Source organism: Astatotilapia calliptera, chromosome 18 (genome assembly GCF_964374335.1).
Source record: "Astatotilapia calliptera chromosome 18, fAstCal68.1, whole genome shotgun sequence".
Lineage (NCBI taxonomy): Eukaryota > Metazoa > Chordata > Actinopteri > Cichliformes > Cichlidae > Astatotilapia > Astatotilapia calliptera.
Window position 1 is genome coordinate 12,822,206 of NC_137439.1, and position 16,420 is coordinate 12,838,625.

At 41.9% G+C, this 16,420-nt stretch overlaps 1 protein-coding gene across 23 annotated transcripts in view; it reads left to right on the plus strand.

Moving 5' to 3' along the window:
* Positions 1 to 16,420, plus strand: part of LOC113009894 (receptor-type tyrosine-protein phosphatase F) — a 163,044-nt gene that overhangs the window by 92,597 nt on the left and 54,027 nt on the right. For 14 of the 23 annotated variants that reach the window (XM_080293122.1, XM_080293121.1, XM_080293129.1 and 11 more), the window contains exons 5-7: positions 3,590 to 3,778; positions 8,367 to 8,477; positions 14,973 to 15,242. In XM_080293122.1, the coding sequence (XP_080149248.1) occupies positions 3,590 to 3,778; positions 8,367 to 8,477; positions 14,973 to 15,242 (570 nt within the window). Of the gene's footprint in view, positions 1 to 3,589; positions 3,779 to 6,195; positions 6,214 to 8,366; positions 8,478 to 14,972; positions 15,243 to 16,420 lie in introns of all 23 variants that reach the window. The other 9 variants (XM_026148492.2, XM_080293119.1, XM_080293118.1 and 6 more) reach the window with 1 other exon arrangement.

Consider the following 16,420-nt stretch of genomic DNA (forward strand, 5'->3'; position numbering starts at 1 on the left):
CATAAATATTCTATAGGCAGCAATTCCACAGAGTTGGGTGGGTGGGCACTGTCATTTATTATGCCAGTTTCTCATGTGAAAGGCATAGTTCTGTAGTTATGTGTGTATAATAACAGAGATAAATTTCTTCCAAGTAAGGCATGAATGTTTTTTAAGAAATATGTCAAAGAAATGCATCAAATTTAATATAATTTTCTAAGAATCTTTAATTGTAACTGCAGTGTCATGTCTCAGGGAATCAGTTGGTTTTCAATGTGTAGAGAGAAGCCACAATTTTCTGGCTGAGGCTGAGTGACACCAGGGGGTCTGAGCATGTGCTACATGCACAAACAGCTGGCACTGCATGATTCATGAACACTGGAAATCAGTGGTGGATGATGGACAGGCCGCATATTGATTTTTTTTTTTCTGTTTATTTTATTTTTTGGGCGTATTCCACCTTGTGTAATTGTGTGTAATGATTAATCGTTAGCAACCAACCGACGGTGTTATTCAATTCCATTAAATCTATGAAATGTTTTTACGAGGGTCCAGACTTTTGAGAAAATTCATTGTGGAAAAGTGTTGCTCCATCACTGCCCAAGCATTGCCTCTAATGTAGTCCTTAAGTACAACCTGCTGTCCTGAACACAACCACCACAACCCACACCTACTGGCTAGTGAGTGCACCCAGGGGAGCAGGCACAAAGGGATTTCCTCTCAGATGATCCATTATGAACGTATTCTAAGGTCAGACAGGAGTTCAGAGTCCTGCACATTTAACTTAATTAGTGGTTTTCTCTGAGTAATGGGGGTTGGGGTTAGTTATCAACTTTTAACTCTACTGAATGGATTCCTTACCTGTATCAAAAATTACTGCCGCTTCAACATTATGTAGGGTTTTTTTCTACCAGGCATTTTTCGGCCTTATTCACTTCCTGTCTTTGGCTCCTTTTCTTTCTCTTTGAAGGTTAGTGAGAACAAACCACAAAGGAACACGGGGCACAACAATACTCTTACCATTATTCATACAGTGACAAACGGTGCAGCGGTATTTCATTGTGCTGTATTTGTGTGTTTCATAGAGGTATCCTCTTTTGTAGAGGTTTCCGTTGGGATGTCTGAAAACTGATTCTAAATCGTTAGACAGGAAGTAAGCCTTGCCACAACGATAAGAGGCCTTGCAGAGATCTGTCAGCTACATCTGAATATGAGACAATTTGGGCTACAGGCCAAAAACAAGGGTGAAAGAAGAAACAACTGCTCTGCTCGGGAATAGATTTAAAAAAACCTGTGGTCGTGTTAATGCTCGTCATATAGGTTTACATATGGATTTTTGACTCAGACGAGGCAAGTAGGGGCTTATGCAGCCTACTTAATGGGGTTTCACGGGTTCTATGTATTAAAAATGGCTTTTATTTTGTTTGTGGCATCATTTCTCATACAAATCCTTGCATTTGATCAGTGATACATAGTCCTTAGAGGATCTAAATAAAATGTGTTTTTCTTTGATGATCCATTAATCACAAGTTTGGAAAGAAGTCAGGCTTTTTTATTGATGCGTGTATATATTTACTGTCACAGTCTTATATATGTGACTATTCCAGTGGTTAAGGATTAAATGTTTACCCCAGACACCTTGGATCTAATGATTTTGTAGCAGATCATTCTGTTTTTTTCCATTAAAACGTTCTCATTTCCTGTCCTTTTGAGTTACAGGGTCATAGACAAATCCACAATAATGTGATTTTTATCCATCTATCCATTTTCTTCCACTTATCCAAGGCTGGGTCACCCTGGATTAGTGATCATGAGAGATATTTAATGGCATCATGTTGTTAAGAATAACTCAGTCACAATTACTAATACACAAAAAAGTATCACCATCGCGAGAAACAGATGAGTGGATTAACCCTCCTCCTGACTGTAAAACTGACTTAAATGACTCGGGAAATTTCAGAAGTCTCTGAATGTGGGACTTCATTGACTTTACAGCTTCTTCTGCACAAGGAGGTAAACCTCATGCAGAAGGAGCTGCCAAGAAATCTTCATGGAGGTTTCTGCAGTGCGTGTTTATTGTAATTTTATGAAAGAGAGAGGCCGCCAACGCTGCCAGCACTGTGTGTAGTGTTACAAGTGAATTACTCAATGTTACAGTCAAGCCACTGTCTGTGTTCTGATCTGTTAGAATGATGGACAGCCTTGAGATTTTCTGTCATTCTTTAAAATAGAACAACAACAAAAAAAAATCCACAGGTGTTGTAAAATATTCAGTCAGCACGACCTTGTGCAGAGGGTTCACCTGCCTCTAACCCGAGGTGAGCTGGAATGACCATGTGCACAGATAATTGCAGAGAGAATGAGTACATGAGCCGAGGTTCCTGTCCGGACAATATATTTCCCAGCTTCTCGTATTAATGTTTTTTTCCCCCATAAAGCAGCCTTTTTGCTTATTGTTACACAGCCTGCAGTTTAAAATCTTTTCATGGTGAACCAAAGGTAAGTTACAGTCATTAGCACTTACTTCAACTCAACACTATGGCCCCATGACACATTTACATATGGGGAGACAGATAAACTAAATTACCGGTTCAAGTGCAAGCTGATAATAAGATCTCTCAAGGGCTATCATGTTTCTTCTTGACTGTTGCTGTCCTGAGGTTAAATTTGGATTTATTATGAGGTTGAAAGCATCTGAGCTAGAACACATTTTTTTTATTAAAGACTGCAATGGCGAACAAGTGGTTGCTAGGGGAAAAAATGGCTATTGACTCACATGACTAGAATGCCACATATGCATACTGCAAGTTTTAATTAGCAGTGGTAGAGAGGTGTGAATGTGAGTGTGAAAAGTTGTCTATGTGTTAGCCCTGCATCTGATTGGTGACCTGTCCAGGGTGTACACCGCCTCTCGCCCTATGGTAGCGCAGATAGGCTCCATCCCCCACCCCCTCGCTACTCTAATAGGCATAAACGGAGCAGGATGGTAGGGACTGTATGCTTTGCGACATTTGAATCCCATGTGTCAAGACTGCCGCTATACACTGGGGAAAAAGCCTTTTTTTTTTTTTTTTTTTTTTTGTGGATCCCAAATTTTGGTTTAGGGATTATATTTTACTTGTTGTCATGCTCTTACATCCATTATGATGAGTTGGATTATTCAAATGGGTTTGTTTAGTTTGCAAAGCCTAAGGCAGCTCATCTATGCATGGGTACCCAGAGGCAGATTGCAGCCATCTTCCTTCTGTCTAAACCTCAGACTCCTTGTTTTGGGTAATAAGTCGCCATGATAATCAGTCGCAAACAGCATTCTTATTTCCAACCTAATCCAAATCAGTACCAGATCTAGTGTTACCCAGTAGTATCGCCTGCTCTTGCACAATGTTTTTTTTTTTTGTGTGCGTGTGGTCTGATTACTCTGAGGCCTGCAGCACCTGAAATTTATTTGCTCTATTTCAACCTCTTCTCTGGCCTTGCCAGCTCAACAGCTTTGTTGCACTCAACTCCTCTTGCAACAGCTGAAAATATATTTTCTCCGAATATTTTTCTCAACATCTTTTTTCTCTGTCTAGAGTCTAAAATTAAAATTTGCCTTTTTGCTCATTTTCAGAGAACCAGGTTCCTCATGGCTTTCCCACCATCGATATGGGCCCCCAGCTAAAGGTGGTCGAAAAGACCAGAACTGCCACAATGTTGTGTGCTGCCAGTGGAAACCCAGACCCAGAGATCTCATGGTTCAAGGACATGCTTCCTGTGGATATCAGCAGCAGTAACGGGCGCATCAAACAACTTCGCTCAGGTACGGTTTTATTTGATCTGATTTATTACCTTTAAAGTTTAACTTTATGGCATACATATAATGTTGCAATGGCAGCTCTGCATACCAACACACATAAATCATGTTAGACATGAGGAGATTCTGAAAAATACAAACAAAAACCCAAACAGCCTTTGTTCTGATATGATTTCATGTATTCACTTTCATCACAAAGGACATGAAAGTGTTATTGAACTTGTCATTGTCACCTTGATTACTTGGCTGAGTTCTTACAGAATTTTATTCCTCACAACAGCACAGCAGTCACTTTGAAAGTACCTCAGGAGTTGGAATGGTGTTCTCGTCTTAATCTGGGATGCTCGACAGCGACGAATGCTCCTGTAACCTTTTAAAATACAGAAAAATCATTTTCATCACATTAAACATTCCTTAATTATTTGTTAAACATGCAGCTGGGTCACAGTACGGCCAACCAGTGGTGCATTTTCTAGGATTTGACTTTGTGAATGCTCTTCACTCACTGTAGTTGCTCTGTTAATCACTGAAGACATATTCCCTGGCCTGGGCCAGATGGCAAAGGTTTTGCACCAATCTGCATACTAGATGCCTTCATTAGGGCTACATTAAACCAGGAAAAACAGTAGTTTTAGACCAAAATCACTGTGCAATCAACTCACAATCTCTCTACCTTTTTAATAAATAATAAATAAACACTCTTAGTGGCAGCTATTGCACACACATCACAAAGTAAGACATGCTTTTTGCTGTAAAACCTAGCTCAATTTGAAGTTTCATTATTTGATGGAACAGACGAGTTGCACTCATCAGTGCAGACTGACTATGACTGATTGCAGCATGTTGGCAATCTGCCTGCATTTATAGATTAGATGGTGATTAATTGCAAATCCTCTCCAGCCTGTTTGAGAGTGATTGCAGTCTGAGTCGAACCGAGATAGGTTGCGTCCAACCAGGTGACCTGTACAATCACCTCTCGACTAAAAGTATCTGTCTGTCATCCAGACATATAGTATGTCCCTCCTCACAAGAACAACAAAAGAGCCCCAGTATTTTCCACACGTACATAAGACTTGTTACTTAGTCAACATAGAGCCTACTTAAGTATAATTACACTTTTGGAGATTTAGTTAGCACAGTAACATGAGAGAGATGTCCCTGCCCCTCAAGTGCAGGCTGTAATCTCCCGCATGCAGCTCAGACTTACACACTGCACCAGGACAGGACATCCATTCATATAGAAGCCTATATGTTCATAAACCACTGCATTAATAGAAAGGGAGCGCATGTCTAAAAGCAGGTTATGAGCCATGAGGCCTGGCTGTAGGTCTGAGACCCAGGGATTAAATATGAGAGCTACTCCAGAAAAAGACTGGCATTAGAGCTGCACAGCAGAAGCCGGGGCACTCGTGCATGTTCACTTACCCACGCTGGCTCTTGGCCGCGCTGCATCAAAATAACCCAAATTAAATACGAATGCCTACAAAGTAGATACTAACAAAACTCCTTAATTGTTTGATAACATTTTAGTGCAACGTTTAAATTGTGCACAAACCTTTTTAAAAAAAAATTCTACTTGGAAGAGCAAACTTTTTAATTAGTTTTCTTCCTCGCGTATATTGAAAGTGCCTGAAAATGTGCTGATGTGTAATGCCCTCGGACTAACAATCCTTTTTTTATTCGCTAGCCTGTTCTTGACATCTGCTGCTCTATCAGGATTTACATTACTGCCTGTGACCTGAAATGAGGCCAATTTTGCAATAGCGGGAAAAAAGTGCATTAATTTGCTTTCACACTTTAACAGAAAAGAAAGACCCACTTCTATTGCATCACACAAGCTCGATTTTTTTTTTTTTTTTTTTTTTTTTATTGAGCGCGCAGCCACATTTATTCTTTCTCTTTCACACCATCCAATTCATTCACTCTATAGAGATACTAACTTTCTTTCAGTTTAATACCTCTGATCTTGATACTTCTTGCTATCTGCCATTCTGTTTACTGTCTATGACTTTCATTAATCGCTCTTGCCCATTTTTTACTAACTGCTGTCTGCAGAGTGGGAGCCATCTTAAATCTGAAAGCTTAATTAATATATCACCTTCAAATTCATCATTTTATAATCCTGCTGTAAAGCAAGGGTAAATGTGGTTGTAGCTTTTGTAGGAGCATTTCAAAATATTTGCTTAAGAGACGGGATCCTTCTGACAAACAGCAGTTTTTTCTTTCAGTGGCCAGTCCAAAATTTACCCTTGCCTCACAGCATTAAGCATTACATTACTTTTAAGTGGCTTCTACTCTTTATCAGGTTGTTTTATCTTTTTATATGTGGCCTGTCAGAAGCCATGTTTTTTTTCTGCCACTGTTGTAAGTGGATTACTAACTAATCTCTCAACCTTGTTTGCATCGAAATTACTCCCACCTAGGTGGTACACCAATTAGAGGTAAGAATGATGGAAAGTGTGTTGGAAAATATCACATCCACGCCATTCCCTCACACCCACATCAGATCTCTGTTTTCTCCCCTACGCCACCGACATCACCGACTTCATCAGTGCTGTTGTTGCCCACCCACTTCTGCCCTCATCTCTTCCCAAAATGTTCTGTCTGTTGTCTGCTCCTTGACAAACAAATGATCACCAACCCGGATGCCATGAGAATAGAAATGAAGTCCAATGTGTTATCTTGTAAATGAGCCTTTTGAAGGACCTTCCCATACTGTAAAGAATGAACAACACGTGAGGAAACGCACACAAACATTATTTCAGAGAAACAAACGTCTCTCGGCTTCTGCCTCTCTCATGGCTTTTCAGCAAAAAAAGGGTGAGGAGTCGCATTTTCAACTAAAGGCCACCATCACCACAAGAGGATTTACCTGTCGCTTCAGTGCAGACTCAATGTGAAGTGAAATGGCTGCATTTACATACAGCCTATGCACCCCCCCACCCCCCCACACACACACACTAGCATAGGCGCAAAATACCTGCTTGAGATTATTAAGGTGAAAGTTTGAACGCCTTTTTATGGAAATCTTCCAACTGAAAGCACGATTTTCCCTTTAAGAACAGCAATAGTGGATATTGTGGGGCAAGCTGAATTCGTTTTAGAGTCTCTGTGTGTCTGTTTGTCCTGATAAAACCCATATTCAATTAGATGTTTAACTATTTAGGAGCTGGTGTTATGTTATGACAGCCACGCTGCCCCTTAGTTTGTACCCTATAAAACAGTGACATGACCTTGTAGGAAATCCACAAGTGTTCTAGCGCTTGGAAGTTATTGAATGGGGTTTAGTGTTGCAGTTTGACAACTGTGATAGCAGTAACCTTCTACATTTCTGTAGTACTCAGACTGTTTTCCCCCATGGTAGAACAGGCAGATTGACAGATTTGTGACATCTGCATTAGTATGCAGGTACATGTCAGTGCTGAATCAGACAGCGATGAGCTCAGCAAGCAGAGTAAACACCTTGGAGGGATGTGTTGTCACGAGATCTAAGGTGATATTGTCACATGTCCCTGTCCAACTCCAGTTTTTTTCTTTTGCTTTTGGGGTCTTGTCTGGAGTCGAGTCCTCCATGGTTGGTGGTGAACCTGTTTGCTACATTCATCTCATACTGCATGATGTGAAAAATGTATCCTGACGTCATCTTATGCTGAGTATCTTTGTCACTTTCAAACTGCATGGTGGTTGGCCGCCGTTCGTCCTTCTGCCATGCTGCTTGGAGATGTGATACGTTTTATCACTCACTGTATACCTGTGAGAGAATTAGCTTTGTTTGTAGTGTATTTGAAATCAGGTGGGTCAGGTAAGTGTGCTGTTGCTCTTTCTCAACTTCTCAGATAAGAGCTCCGGCACGGAGTGTCAGAAGGACCTAAGTAAGACCGGTCTCCTGGGATTTTATGCTTTGTTAGGAACAAGATGTTAGTCTTCTCTTTGATAAATAGAGCTACTCAGGATTATGAATACTAATCTAAGCCATCTGGCAGCTGAAGCTTCTCCTTTCAGTGGGACATGGTCAGTAATGAGGTCACTGCTTAATGTGTACTCAACAATGAGTGACGAAAAGAAGCCTTCTTTCTGGAGAAATATGCTTATTTATGTCATTATTATTATTATATTATATGTCATTATTTACATTCAACTTAAAATTAAAGTTACATTGTTTATATAATGTCCTAACAGCAGCGTGACTGTGCATGTACATGTTGAGTCCATTTGGCATAACTTGGCTGAGAATAATCCTTTATCATGTAATCTCTTTGGTTTGTCAGTTATTTCCCAAAGCAGAAAACCTAATTAGACCGTGATGCTTTTGACATGTTATTCAAATGAATATTGACCCAGAGCCCTGTTTTTAACACAACGAAGAGAAAGAGCATCTTTTGTCATAAACTTGCCAGATCTGCTCTGTACTTGTGTTGCCGTAAGTATTTTCTTGACTGATCTGTGTCCGTGTCTGAGCATGAACTGGCTTAAACTAGTCGTCTGCAGAGTTTCTAGCAAGTCACTGTACAGATATCTGCTGTGGTTTCATGCCAAGTAATGTGTCCTATTGCACAACTGTCAAGACAGCTAAATTTGCTAATCCTCTATGCAGGAGCCCTGCAAATTGAGAACAGCGAGGAGTCGGACCAGGGGAAATATGAATGTGTCGCCATGAACAGTGCCGGGACCCGTTACTCTGCTCCTGCCAATCTCTACGTGCGAGGTAAAGTCAAATGTCTCTCTCAATCGTGGAGTTAATCAATCATTAAAATCATTCTGTTATCTCAAGAAACCACGCAAGCCTTTAAAGTGCCTCGGCTTAAATGCCTCGTCGAGCCACGATATGATTTAAGCCCTGCTGTGTGGGAATGTGCAGAGTGTGTTTTATTGACAGCTTCCTTCCTCTCATCCAACCTTGGTTGCCTCTGACAAAATGGGACAAATTACATCTCATTATTGATTGTTAAATTCTTATTAATGAATTGAGCAATTTCCAGCTTAGCTCAGTTGACCTTCAGCAGGAGGAGACTTCCAATCAGCCCAGATGAGCAAAAACGCTTCCAGTACCTTTAACTGTTGTGTAATTCTCATTTACCACATTTATGCCCACTCTCTCTGCCTGTGTATCACCTTTAAGCAATTCTCTCAGCATTATCCTCGCCATGCCATTCCTTCCTTACCAATGAGCTGCACTAACCTCAACCTCCTGTTTGGCTGCAAACTCCACCAGGTGCAGCCTCTGTGAAAACAGCTGCATTGAAGCCATTTCCTCTGTTGGCACTGATGCCAGGCCTCCTTTCTTTTTTATTTTGACTGTATCGAAAGGCTCCATTATTCCCCCCGCATAACCCAGAGCTCTTAAAGGCATGGATGAGTCTGGAGTTTCAGGGTTTGTTTTTGTTGCGGTGTCTCTGTGAGCAGACTAATGCAAGGCGAGGGCAGTGTTGCACCCATACTGGAAAAAGCTGGTATAGGGGAGAGAGTAGTGCGGGTCAGCCCCTGCAGATATCACCACCATGTCTGATGTACATGGAACAGAAAAGCTGGTGGAGGAGGGAGGGAGGGAGTGAGTGAAAGTGTTATGGTAAGAAAAAGACACGCTTGGCTCTCATTTCATAATTTTGTTAAAAGCACACAGTAGTGTATCATAGAGGCTCATTTACGGATGAGTGATTCCACTGTCTCCCTTTTATCCACTGGGATAAAATAAGTGAATAAGTGTCCACTGTTTTCCATCTAATCCACACCAAAAAAAACATAATCAAACCAGTTTGGGGAGTGGAAATGACCTTTTTAAACAAATTTCATTGTCACTCAGATATACTCTACTAATATTTAGCACCGATTTTTCCAAGATAACTGTTTTTGCAGCAGCAGAAACATCCTGCTGGATCAGAGGAATCGGTAAAATTCTCCTCAAGGATAAGAGAGGAATCAAATTTACAGACTGAACACTGAACACAAGGTTTAGATCTTAAAGCTTGACAGGGAGAGGTAGTCAGCAAAACAGCAAAGGCGAGGAAGGGATGTAAGTCTTGTCTATTAATCAGGACTTGTCTGTCACAGGTGCAGACGCTGCCTTTCCCCCCCCCTCAGAGGTAATTACAGTAGTTGTGCTGTGGCGCCAGCAAGACCCCCAGGCCCAGCTACTCTGTAACACCACCCAGGTAGCTGTCAACCCTTTGGCCTTAACACCAACTTTTTCCGCCAGCCTCACCACACCAGTGGAGAGATAGAAATCAAACCAACCATAACCTTTTAAAAGTGTGCTCGTCTGGGATAGAGAACAAAGGCTCAAGCCATGTTTTCACCATCTTTGTTACCGCTGCAAGAGCGAGGAGATGAGACCTGGGGCTATGCTATCACTGGGCTGCTAGATTGAGTTTAAAACATATGGGACTTCAGACGAGTGCACTTTGACCTGCCTCTCCTCCTTTCCTGTTGTTCTAGTTTATGTAATTCTCAGAGATGAGGGGAGATTTTGGCTGTTTTGAGGTTTGCTGTCAGCCAAACGCTTTACAAAGCTATAAAATTGTTATTCTCAGCCTTCACTAGTATGAGGAAATAAATGGAAATTAAGTGCTGAGATATGTGTTCACTCTGACTTTTCAGTGAGTTAATTAGAAAATAGGAATCTGTCACTTGATCAAATTTAGCTCCTTCTCAAAATTTTATCTGCCGTGCGTCGCGAGATCATTTGTAATCTTGAAATGCCAATAAAGTTAGTGCTGCTCGGACGTGAAATATAAAAGGACTGCTGTAAGAGGAAGAATGCTATTATTCTCTATCAACACCCTTCCAACACCCTCCCACAAGCGCACACTCTCTGCTGTCAGACTCGAATTAAATGTGCTTGTTGTGGGTTTGTCTACAAATGTGTTTGTGCTTTTTCCACTCATCGTCGCCGCCCAATCCGATTCCTGTCTGCAGGTACACAACATGCTGCCGTCACCACCCTTGTCTTGACATTTCACAGCCAACAGAGAGTGATGCCCTCATATTTGTGTGTGGGTGGGGACTGTGAGACTGAAGGAGAAGGTGGTTTTGTGGATGAGGTCTGCTCCTGGATTGTTTTTCCCCTTCATGTCTGCATATCTATTTATGTCCTTTCACTTCTCATCCATTAGGACTGCGTGCGTGGTTGGAGGTGTGCGAGTGCGTGTGCTCCCTATTTTTATTTTTTTTGTGTGACCCTCCTCCCAAGGAGGACTCCATCAACGTGGGCAGAATCGAGAGCGTGCTGTGATTGTGCATGACCGTTCATTTGTCAAGCGCTTATCCCACAACGGAGGAGGGATGTCAGCTTCTGTCTGCTGGCACTCCTTCATATATCCATGTGACATATCAATATGTCACAGAGGATAAAGTGCTGCAGCAGGTCTTTTCTTTCACCAAAGTATCTTCATGATGCTCTATGTATGTGTATTTTTGTGTGTCAAGGAGGGAAACTTGCAAACTAATTAATTCAGGTCACTTTATGAAGACTTTTACGAAGGCACTGGAGCATATCTAGCATCCCTTATGTAAAGGAGGGGTGGATAATGAGATAAATTTAACAATATCACACTGTTATGATGACTGGGATGCTAAACTAGAGTCTAAAATAGTCAAATAGGTCTCTACACAGTAGAAAAAACATTTAGTGAGTTTTAAAAGCGAGTTTCTCTCCCTGGTGCTTTATGTTGGATCTCTGTTTCATGTGCCTAACCTCCGCTGTGTCAACTGAAACACTGGTCTGTTTCACTCTGTTGTCTTCCTCTTCACTTTGTGTCTTTTCATTCCATCGCTCACCTTCATCAAATCACTTCATCCGCATACAGATCAGCGTGAAGGTTGGTCATTTTCACTTTTGTCCCTTCCCTTTAGTTTGAAGCAGGCTTTAGGTGAGGGCAACCCCAACCCCTCCGTGAATACACTCAAAAAAAAAAAAAACTCATTTAAAAATAGCTCCCCCTAATCCCCTGAACTCCAAATGTGTGTTGTCGAGTTGTTTGCATGTATCTGTGTATAGTTCTTGCATGCCTTCCCTTGCCGCTCCCCAAAACCTTGTTTCGATTAGTCTTGCCAAAACGTACAAAGGAGTCCTGAGCAGCTTGCTTAACTCATTATTAAATGTCTGTTGTGTTGTGTTACGTTGCTATTCACTCTCCCCTCCACACCCATATTGTCCCTGTCCAATGCTTCCACTAAAAGCTATAGCTGCTTTAACCCTCAGCCTTTCCATCCGCCTCTGTAGGCCCATCAGTGGTGTGTGATGGATTACTCCGGTATTCAGGTGGCAACCGGATTTGTCAGGTATTTAGGCAGAAACCCCTCTGCTCTCCCACTGAGGGACATGGGTATCAGAACTGACAAAGCCATTCTCAGGGGATTATGTCTGTTTTACTACCATGGGCATCCTCCACCCAGAGACTGACAGATTTGACAGACATGTTAGCGTAATGAGACATTTCCCCAGAACACGTTTGGAAAAAGGTAATGATGTGTAACTGCAAGAAATACAGTATGTTTACTCTTGCCGAAAGCCCTATATGCTTAACGTGCTATATATATCTATAACTATGACTTTCGGTCCCATGTTTACAGGCTGAAAAAAATCGTAAAAATCAATGAATGATTATATTCGCTTTGTCCACAACCCAGGTAATATTTTGGAAATGGTCTCTCCTCGTGCAATATTTGCAAAACGCTGATGTGCAAAGAGCTGACCTGTAGGATATATAAGAATGAGCTGGCAGTGTGCTGACAGGGGGGATGATCAGCCATCATGGTAGCCCAGTGCTGCTGCCAGGAAGCCCAGAGAGCCTGCTGAATCTGTGCCATTGTGTGCCAGATATTGATTGACTGAACAGGTTCTGCTATCCTTGGGCACTTTGTCAAGGCAGTTAAATTTATAGGTATCCAGCAAGCAGGCAGGCAGGAGTGGAGACTGCGCTTATTTTGTGGTTTTGATAGAGTCCCGGAGCCCATCTCTCCAAAACCGCTCTCAACAGGAGAGAGGCTTCGGGGGAATCGATAACAATTACCTGCCCTCTAGTCATTTTGTTCCACAGCACCTCTCCAAACTTAACCGCACACCATGAATTATTCACAACATTAAGTGTTCAATATACGCAGACCCCATTGACAGACTGCTCTTAGCACTGTTTAGTCTATGGAGTGATGAAAGAATAACAGATACTTTGAGCTTAATGGTTTTACATTAGGCATGCTCCTCTCAGGTTTCTCTTTTTCATAAGCATATGAAGAAAAAAAATTGCTGCACTTCGAGGGCGTTGCAGTTGTGTGGGAAGACACAGGTGGCCACCAGCATGAACGGGATGCTGACACTTCTTTCTCAAAGGTGTTGCAAATTAACGATGCTGGAAATCAGATCTTCGGTCATTAACGTGAGAAAATGGTGCAAAGTTCCTCCTTTATCCTCTTCCCTCCAGCATACTCAGACTCGCTATCCTATTCCATATCTTTCCTCAGCTCCCGTGCTTGCTTTGCTTGAGAATGTCGTACCCATCCAGTTCCCACCCTGGCAACACTCTGCCTGTCCAGTCTCTGCATGTCATCAGTCATATTCCCAATATCCCCTGATATCAGATGTACTCATTTGTGGAAGTTTTTAAGCTAATTTCTTCCTCCTCCAAAAATGTATTAACTCTGTAAAGTTGTCCGATATCCTTCGCTAACTTTACGAATATTAAACTGTCATCTAATATTTGATTGTAAATTGTGCTGAAGCTTAAACGACCTCTTTAGTCTTCCCGGTGTTATCAGGAAAACACATCCGTGATTTCTTTTCTATTTGTGCCTCAGACCAGGAATATTAATATTTTTGTGGTATTGAGCAAAGTAGTTTAGCCCCAGACGATTCTGTTGATTAAAACAGCAGAAGGTCTAAATACAGCACCTCAATTATTATGGGAAAATTCAGATGAATATGAACCAGGTCCCCCTTATTATAGTGCAGTCCAGAGAACAAGCCTTTTTCCTGACTGGAATCTCAAAAGGTGCTTTTGTGTTTTTCCATTTCGCCACATAATGAGGGGAATAACAAGCATGGCTGTAACGACGTTCCGGTTCAAATTAGATCGGGGAGGAAGGGGTGGGGGTGGAGGAGGTGGAGGGAGACTCATATTTGAAAATCCATTTTCATGTAGACCGGTGCAAAAGAGCAATTACAGTCAAGGGCTTTTTTTTTTCCAGAGAGAGACAGCGATATTTTAGTGTATTAGGGGAAAACATGCAGTATGAATTCTGCAGGGATAGTTTCATGCTGTTGTCTTTAAAAACATACATCCAGCTGTAATGGGACAGTAATAATGCATCCGTTGCGGTGAGCTAAATATTTGGCCAAGCTGTATTGAAGGTTAAAGAAGTCAGAGCTCTCCCTCCTTACTCTTAGCACGCACTGTATTGATATTCTTGCATGTCATAAATGTAACAGGTCTGACACTGATGGATGCTCACGTAGCGCTGTCAGGCATTCATGTGAAGTGAAAAACTTTGTTGTAGTTGCCAAAAGTTACCAAAAAAAGATCTAAAATGTTTAAAATGGGATGCATTCTCGCGCATCTTCATTTAAATAGAAAACAAGTCATATGTAAATCCTGGTTGCCTGTTTATTCTAGGCTAGCTTTTCAGTATTGCATGGCGCCTCTGCACTGGTGTTTGCCTTGTCCCTAGCGACGTCAACGGGCCCTTCTTGTCTCCATGGGAACCCCTTTTTAATGTCAGCCTATCTGCATATCAGAACCGCACAAAGAGAGGGAGCGAGAGAGAGCGAGAGAAAGACGGGCTGAGCATAAGGAGCCGGAGAGGCAGCGAGAGGAGAAATCAAACAATAGCATCTCCACAGGGTTTCTCAATGATGCAACTCTCGCCACTGCTTGACACTCTAACAAAAGAGGGCCAGACACAGTCTCCAGCAAAAACTGGGCTATTTTGATTATATTCCCTTTTGTAGGCAAGAGGATAAAACACCCCCTCAAAGATTTCTTCTGAATTTCCAGAGGCATTTTGTGACAGTCCTATTATTCCCATTGTGCTCGCCTGCACATTTGGACAAAAGCGATCACCCTGCGTTCTGTTAGCTTTTCTCAGTTAGCTTTTAGCCTTGTGGTGTTGTATAGAGCACGATCATTCTCACTAACAAAAAGAATAATACTCACCTTACATCTCCTACCTATTGACTCCTGTCGCTTTCTTCTTCTCTCCATTGCCATAGTGCGAAGAGTCCCACCCAGATTCTCAATTCCACCCACCAATCAGGAAGTGATGCCGGGCGGCAGCGTCAACCTGACGTGCGTGGCAGTGGGCTCACCAATGCCCTACGTCAAGTGGACCACGCCTGACGAGGAGTTAACCAAGGAAGAAGACATGCCACTGGGACGCAATGTGCTGGAGGTCACTAACATTCGCAAATCGACTAACTACACATGCGTGGCCATTTCTTCTCTGGGCATGATTGAAGCCACTGCTCAGGTTACTGTCAAAGGTGAGCGCTGTTTTCAGACCAGTTAGTGCCCGTTTATTTCTGAGGTTGCATGGCACTTAATAAGCCACATCTACATGCCTCTGAATGTGCTCAATCCAAGGTTTATTTGTCGAGGACCCTTTGTTGATACTGAGAAATAAAAGTTGATGGCTTTTAGTCTTGTTTTTTGCAGCACTGAAGCCAATACAATAATCTATGTTTCTCTCTGCATTCTCAGGTCATTTTTTGTAAAAATGCAGCGCAACTTTGCACAATGCACAACTTTTCTTTCACCAAAGTGTCCTTATGTTGCTCTATTTGTGTATATTTGTGTGTCTAGGAGGAATGCTAATCAATTCAGGTCACTTAATGAAGACTTTTACAAAGGCACTGGAGCATATCTAGCATCCCCTGTGTAGAAGTGGGGTGGGGTAATGAGATGAAATTGACAGTATCACACTGTTATAATAACCGGGATGCTAAGCTTGAGTCTAAAATGATCAAATAAGTATTCAAAGACTCCACACTTTGTTACTTTGAGTGTGTACAAACAGTAAAAAAAATATTAAGTACGTTTTAAAAGCGAGTTTCTCTCCCTGGTGCATTACGTTGGATCTCTGTTTCATGTTTCTAACCTCTGCTGTGTCAACTGAAACACCTTTCTGTTTCACTCTGTTGTCTTCCTCTTCACTTTGTGTCTTTTCATTCCATCACTCACCCCCGTCAAAGCACTTCATCCATCTACAGTTCAACCCGAAGGTCGGCCATTTTCACTTTTGCTTCTTTCCTTTAGTTCGAAGCAGACTTTTTTCCTGTCCTTTTTCGGTATCTATCTGTCGACATGAATGCGCCCCCAACCGTCTTTGTGTTTACAACATTGTGACTGTGTTGTTTACTTGTTGCAGCCTTATCAGTTTTTGTCTGCATTGATTTACTTTCCAGTCTACTGGTCAATACACAAAATGCCACAGTCATTAGAGGGACCGCGGCAATCCAGGCCAACTCCTTTAAGGAAGCTATGATGCAGACCATTTGTTTTGTTTGCATTTGTCACCACAGAACAGTTTGCTTGTGTTTTGAGAGATGGACAGGCTGGACTAAATGACTTCAGTCTATTTCCTTTATTTTGGGGAATATTGGTGGTGACTGTTATAAAAATTAGGCCACGAAACACAGCTATTTTCTAGGAGTTACCTAAT